Source organism: Sinocyclocheilus anshuiensis, unplaced genomic scaffold (assembly GCF_001515605.1).
Source record: "Sinocyclocheilus anshuiensis isolate Anshui unplaced genomic scaffold, SAMN03320099.WGS_v1.1 scaffold207, whole genome shotgun sequence".
NCBI lineage: Eukaryota > Metazoa > Chordata > Actinopteri > Cypriniformes > Cyprinidae > Sinocyclocheilus > Sinocyclocheilus anshuiensis.
Window position 1 is genome coordinate 594,771 of NW_015551045.1, and position 7,678 is coordinate 602,448.

The 7,678-nt window shown below is 32.9% G+C and overlaps 1 protein-coding gene across 1 annotated transcript in view; it reads left to right on the forward strand.

Moving 5' to 3' along the window:
- The window catches only part of LOC107661759 (exportin-6-like), a 27,892-nt gene that overhangs the window by 18,246 nt on the left and 1,968 nt on the right, over positions 1–7,678 (forward strand). Inside the window, exons 14-23 of the mRNA XM_016451526.1 lie at positions 798–890; positions 991–1,138; positions 1,655–1,661; positions 2,449–2,604; positions 4,243–4,357; positions 4,497–4,575; positions 4,663–4,755; positions 5,456–5,617; positions 5,870–5,968; positions 6,645–6,875. Of these exons, the coding sequence (XP_016307012.1) occupies positions 798–890; positions 991–1,138; positions 1,655–1,661; positions 2,449–2,604; positions 4,243–4,357; positions 4,497–4,575; positions 4,663–4,755; positions 5,456–5,617; positions 5,870–5,968; positions 6,645–6,875 (1,183 nt within the window). The remainder of the gene's footprint in view (positions 1–797; positions 891–990; positions 1,139–1,654; positions 1,662–2,448; positions 2,605–4,242; positions 4,358–4,496; positions 4,576–4,662; positions 4,756–5,455; positions 5,618–5,869; positions 5,969–6,644; positions 6,876–7,678) is intronic.

Genomic DNA, 7,678 nt, shown 5'->3' on the forward strand with positions numbered 1-7,678 from the left:
TGTATATGTATATGTATATGTATATATATATGTATATGTATATATATATATATATGTATGTATATGTATTCTGTTTATGTATATACTGCATTCTATATATAGTACCAGTCAAAAGTTTCGACACAAGAATGGGAAAGTGTCCAAACTTTTGACAGGTACTATAATATACACATAAAGAATATCGGCCGATATATCGGTACTGCCTTTTTTTACTCCCTAATATCGGCATCGGCCCTCAAAAAGCCCATATCGGTCGGGCTCTGCTTCAAATTACATTATTAGTAGAGTTTGCTAAGTCAAGCATCACTATCATTAGTTACTAGCCTGTAAAAAGTGCAGCAGTGCCACGGTTTGACTTTAAATGTTCAGTGTTCACATTTATTTAATTAAATCATTGCCTTTTAAAGTTTAATAATCACATTAAGCCATATTGTGATTCCTGTTTTTCTATTTCCAAATTTAAATCCTCTTAAAGTGAGAATTAAAGGGGTGCTATTATGCTTTTTCACTTTTTCAACTTCAGTTAGTCTGTAATGTTGATGTTTGAGCATAAAAAAGATCTGCAAAATTACAAAGCTCAAAGTCCACTTCAAAAGGAGATATTTTATTTAACAGAAATCACTTTTCAAAAACTACAACGAACAACTCGTTTGGACTACAAAGCATTATGAGAGCCTGTTCTAGTTTAAGACTTTTGTAATACCATTTAAAATATGAAAGGCTTTTTAAGGCTCCTTTTTAAGACTCCTATTTTAACTGACTGAAATATGTGATGACAATTGTGTCTGTCCTCTCAGATTGGTTGAAGTGTCGTGTTACGGTTCTCAGATCTGCCTGTATGATGTCGAAATGGCTGTTCCTTCAGTGCTCAAACCGGACCTTATAGACGTGTAAGTAGTCATAAACTCTGTTCAAGGTGCTATTTGCCATCAGTTAACATAATGGTGGATTGTTTCATAATCATGCTAAATAAACGTCTTTGTTTTGCAGGCATGCGCAGTCATTGGCTGCTCTGCAGGCGTATTCTCATTGGCTGGCTCAGTTTTGTGGGGAGGTGCAGCGACAACAAGATCAAACGCAATTTATGGATCTCATCACGTCGAGCATGGCTGCCACGACCCCTCTCATCAATGCCAAGGTGATTTGATCTTTATGAATGAGCTTCAATGCTCATTTAAAGTAGGACATAGAAATTGCAAGTTTAAAATACTCAAAGCATGTTTTGTTCTATCTATATATATTTATATACATACATACATACATACATACAGGGGTGCACATAAGTTTTCAGTCTGGTTCTCATGAGCGCACCTGGAGATTCAGTTTGATGCTTACATTGTACATAGTGTGATCCATTAAATATAACTATAAAAAATAAAATAATTAATAATAGTATTATTGTACTTTTAGTTAGTTTAAAAAAATAAAGAAAATAATAAAGTGTAATTAATACTATTATATTTTAAATAAAAAATTAGTAATTTAGTAAATTTTTTATATGAATTTTCAAACCTCAAATCAGCAAGCTTTTATTTTGGCAGGTTGCTGGGAAGTAAGCATATGACCTGCTGATTTTAGCGCTGCCGAGTGAAGCACTTCAGTGAATGTCACAGTTTTGTGTTTTGCTCTGAAACCGGCAGATTTATGCATTCAGTTTGAATGTAAATCTAATGCAGTATTACAGTTAGTCGATCTAAAGCGGTGATTGTGCATTAACAGCTGTCAGCCATGTCAACAATTTTTATTTTGGTCTCTCATGCACACCTGCACACCACTTATGTGCACCCCTGTACATGTATATAATTACATGTGAATTATAGGTCAATCAATATTGGATTTTGCTGATATAATGAAGACAGTAAACATTATTGTGCCAATACTATCTATTTAAATCGGGTGCATTCTAGTCATTTTAGCAAGATGGTGACATACCTTTTTGTAAAGATTTGAAACTATTTTTACTAAATGATGGCTAAAGAATGCTCATTAGTGTTTTTATTTTGTTTTTATTAATTTTATGAAGGTGCTGTAATTTGAATTGTTATATATTATATCTTAATTGTACGATACTATGGTATTTTGTACATGTAACTTGGTTTTATTGTACATGAAAAATTATTTCAACAGATTTAGTCAATACAGACACTGCGTCCATTGCACAAGTTTCCCCATGCATAATGCAGGACTTGTAATTATGAACAAGCCTAAAATAAATTGGGACACTTGTTTTGAAATGGCTATGCTCAGCATTTCTGAAGGATCATTTGACACTAAAGACTGGAGTAATGATGCTGAAAATTCAGCTTTGATATATATATATATATATACACACACACACACACTTTTTTATTTATTATTTTAGTTTTTTTGAAAAGCTTGCTTTTTACCAGTTAAACTTTAGATTATTTTCAAAAATGATAATAATTTAAATCATCATGTGTCCCTCAGGTAAAGCGGTGATCCAGCAGACTCTGTGTGTGTTGAGGGATCTGGTGGACAGTATATCAGGAGAGGCCACCAAATCCCGTCAGATCTGTTACCACAGCCTGCAGGAGTCAGTCCAGGTCACGCTCGCGCTCTTCCCCCTCTTCATCCAGCAGCCAGGTAACAAAAGCAGGGTGGCCGCGGGTCCTTAAAAAGTCTTAAAATGTCTTAAATAAAGTTTTCCTAAAATAAGGCCTTAAAAAGTCTTAAAATGTCTTAAATTCAGATTCAGTAGGTCTTAAATATTTTTGGTCACATTACCACAAACATTTGTGAGTGTCCATCAAGAGTACTTTTCCCTCGCTGTAGTTACCGCGTCATCAGAGAGAATTGCGGTTACAGAATACAGTCGAACACCAGCTCGCTGTCCAGCCTCTGAACTACTTTAAATGGGTTCATGCAAGTTTACTGAAAAATGGCATCAGAATTGTACTTGCCCGACAGGACTAATGGCCTGATTAAAACTTAAGTGACAAAAAAATAATCACGCATCAAAATGCGCGAATGATTCTTCTGATTTTATTACATTTAGCTTAAACAGTGATTGATAATGGATAGTGTATTTCTATGATCAATGTCGCGCTGTTGAGGCTCTCCGTGAGAGACTTTCATGGAGAAATCAAATCAAATGAGCGTAACGACACACATAAAGAAACTCGCAGAACAAACATTAAGGTTGAGGTCAAAATTCAAAATGTTTAGTATATTCATAGCATGATATAGTTAAGTAACATACCATGACAAGGGAGCTATTTTGCTGAATATTTTCACGATTGCAAATGTTACACTGATTTTAGTTCAACAAGCAAGTAGTAAAGTATATGAAGTTACTTACATTTTAGACACAATTGACTGTTTTGTTCTATTTCACCAACGAAAATAGTTCCAAACAAAGATCGGAACAGAATTATTGCACACACTCTCAAAGCAACGCTGGCGTTTTTGTTACTGAATGATTCAGCGGTTTGAAGGAATCTGTTTAATGAATAAGTGACTTACCGCCACTTACTGGCGGTTTAGTCTCATGCTTAAAAGTTTGCATTTTTCCCCAACATTTCTCATTTGTATGTTCAAAATTTTATTTACAACATTAATCTCATAACATTGTTTATTGCAGTTGTAATTTTGCAGTGTAAATTATTTAATTTGATTGGTAACAGCCCTGTAGTGTATTAAATTTCTTGATCAATTGTTAGAATTTGACATGAAAGATGACACATTTAATAAGGTAAAAAAAATATTGGCCTTTATAAAGGTAAATGACATTATGTGGTAAATATTAAAAACATGCAGATTTAAGTATGTAAAAGCTGACAGAAAACTGATGAAAATATTTCTTCAGAATAAATTGTTTACACCACCAAAAATCTCAGTGATGCGACACTTTTGTGGGAATATTTTGTATGGGATATTGTCTGCTAATATGAAAAGTTCACTGTATATCGTAATAACAAATAGCATTTTTGACAGCGATGATATTTTGTTTTCTTTTTACATTTAAACGTGTTAAATATTACATATATGTATGTAATACAATGTGTATTTCCATCACAGGTTTGGTCTTAAATTTCACATAAGGTGGTATTAAAAAGGTCTTAAAAAGTCTTAAATTTAACTTGTTCATATCTGTAGACGCCCTGAAAAGAATCGCTTGAATAGCCAGCGAACTTTCTTCTTCACTGCCTTCTAGTGTTGTAATCGTTATTTGCTCAGTTTCACTGGACTGACATCTTGTCTTATGCATTTTCCCTCTCTCAGATGTGACCGATGAGATGCTGAGTTTCTTTCTCACGCTGTTTCAAGCGCTGCGTGTGCAGATGGGCGTGGCCTTCACAGAGCAGATCATCCAGACCTTCCTCAGCATGTTCACCAGGTCACCTTCACAGCTTTTGTTGACAATGAGAGCTATTATCAGTTGTTCCTGAATCTGTATGGGTGCTAATCAATCATGTGTAACTGCTTATTGATGTCACGCTTATCTAACTTGGCTCAATCGTCACCATGTTCCTCAGAGATCAGCTGGCGGTGAGCATCTTACAGGAGGGCAGCTCTGGCTCCAAAGTGGTTCAGAAGTTTCTCAAGATTCTGCAGGTAAAAGGAACAAAAGCAGCTTTGTGTTTGGCTTTCTGTGCTTATTAAACATGCTACTCACGTTTTGTCTGTGGATTATTGTTTCAGGTGGTGGTTCAAGAACCCGGTCAGACCTTCAAACCTCTCTTACCCAGCATCCTCAGCCTTTGTTTGGATCAGGTTTACCCAATAGTGGCAGAGGTATGAGGCATGAATTAAAAGACACCCAACCTCAGAGCGCTTAAGTTAAAGTCGATGAATTTATGGTTAAAAAAAACAACAACAACAGAAATTTACTGTAAGAATATGTTTCAGATATTATGGGATGATATATTGGTGCCTATATATATTTTACATCTCATGACCATATATTTAAATAAGTGATATATATTAGTAACCCTGTAAAGTCTGACATATGAAATAATAGTGTACATTTAAAAAAAAAATAATCCTGATAACCTATAATCCTTTATTGATCCTGTTAACATATGCAAACTTTTAGATTTTGTATTTTCAGCTTTATGGCTCATACATTTTCAAAAAGATGAAATTCTGATAGCCTGTAATGTAAAGCAATGATTTTTTTACAACACTAATACAGACTACTTAAAATATATATGAATATTACTTCTGTAAAAAAAAAAAAATTGTGTAGAAACCAGAACGCAGAACATTTAATACATTTGCATCTACAAGACAAATGCTAATTGTAGACAGTAACTAAATACAAACACTTACAATAAATTATACATGATTAATACAGAATATTTTCATTATTTAAAGATTAAAATGGTTTAATTAAAATAAAAAAGGTTTTAGCTATCTAAAGGTCCCTTAAAACGTCTCTAACGTTTTTCTTTCTGGAAGTTCTTGTACTGATCTTGGTCTCTGTGTTCAACAGCGTTCCTGTCCAGATGTGAAAGCCGAGATGTTTGAGCTACTCTTTCAGATTCTTCATCAGAACTGGAGGTTCTTCTTCAAAAGCTCAGTGTTGAGCAGCGTTCAGAGAAGCGGAGCCGAAGAACTCATGGAGAACCAAGCGCAGTTCATTGCTGCCATGCAGGTATCAACCGCACATGCATAACTGCCCCAAAAACACATCTCAACCAAGTCTGGTTCTCCCTTCCATACTGATCTGATTCAGTCTGATTCGCTGATTCAGAGTTTGATTCATTCATTATAAAGAACTACATCAATCAACTATTTCAATGGCACTGTAGTGTGTGTGTGGAGTCAGCCCAGTTTTCAGCAACGTTTCTGGCTTTTATTGTTTATTAATATTTTTGTGTCTTAGTGCAATGTCTTTGATTTGCAGGCATTCGGTCAGTCTTTTCTGCAACCAGACATTCACATCTTTAAACAAAACTTGAGTTACTTGGAGGTCCTGAACACCAAACACAAGCTCTACCACAGGGTAAAAGAAAATGTATTTCTTTTTTTATTTGATAGATTTCTACATTTCAAATATTTATATTTGTTATATTTTCATTTTATTTATATTTAAAAATATGTAAATGTTATTATTAATTTATATTTAATATAAATAGAAATGTAAATTATATTTCATATATAAAAAAATAACTAACATGTAATATAAATAAAAATTGAATTCATATTTAATAAACAAAAAATGTAACTTATTTAATATAAATATATTCATATAAATAAAAAATACACTTGTATTTAATATAAATTAAAAACTAAACTATTTAAAATGTTTGTTTTATTTATATTTAATATGTAATGAATGTTTAATTTAATTTTAATTAAGTTATGTTCAATATAAATAGAAATTTAACTCATATGTAATACAAATAAAATTGAAATCATATTTAATATATATTGAAGATAAATTAAACATTAAATAAGTTTTTTATTCATATTGAGTATGTTTTAGTTAAATTTTTTATTTATATTTAATAAATTATAAATTAAAATTTTATTTAATATAAGTAAAAATTTCAGTAATATTTAATATAAATTAAAACTGAAACCCATTAAATGTTTAATTAAATTTCTTTTTGATTTATAGGTGTAATGTATTTAATTCACATTCATTTATTTTTATGTTTTGTTCACGTTCATTGCAGAAGCTGTTCCGGAACACTATGCTGTTCCACTTCTTAAACGTTCTTCTGCAAGTCCTCCTGCACAAGAGTCACGACCTCCTCCAGGACGACATCACGCTGGCGCTCTACAACATGGCGGCTGTGGATTTCCAAGCATTCTACTCTTCCTTCTTGCCAGAGTTCCTCAATGGCTGCCAAGGCCTCGACCCACACCAACGCACAACGCTTGCCCGAAACTTCACGCCAGAGAGGGTGAGTGAACATGACTGATGCCATTAATACCTGAAGCGCCAATTACATCAGGAAATTGTGTTTTTTACAAATGTGAAGCCTTGGAACATAGTCTGGCTTTTTTGACAGAAATATTTTTAATGAAAAAATTAAAATGGAAAAAAAATTTAGATTATAATTTCCACCAAGAAAATTAAGGCTGTTTTAGGAAACCTTGTTTTAAACTGAATATGTTTGTGTGTGTGTTTATTTATTTTAGGGCTGTCGAGCGATTTTAATTTTTTTTAATCTAATCTAATAATCTAATCTAATTACACAATGTGCCGATTAATTAATCTAATGAATCGTAAATGTCGTTAATCACACATCAGCTTGGTCTGAAAAATTAAAATAGATTATAATTTGCACCAAGAAAATTAAGGCTGTTTTAGGAAATACTGTATATACTGAATATGTTTGTTTATATATATAAATATTATAAATGATAAAAACATCACTTTTTTTCTTTTTAATGTTCTTGCTGAATAAAGTATTCATTATATACATATTATACACAAAATAATTATATAATACTTATTTCGCATATTTTGTTTACATGTGTGTGTATGTGTATATATATGTATATATATGTGCCTGGAGAGCCGCAGAATTCAGCTCCAACCCTAATTAAAACTCACCTACCTGTAGCTTTCTAGTAACCCTACAGACCTTGATTATCTTGTTCAGGTGTGTTTGATTAGGGTTGAAGCAAAACTCTGCAGGGCTGCGGTTCTCCAGGACCGACATTCGCCACCCCTGGTCTAGGACATTTAAGACTATCATTT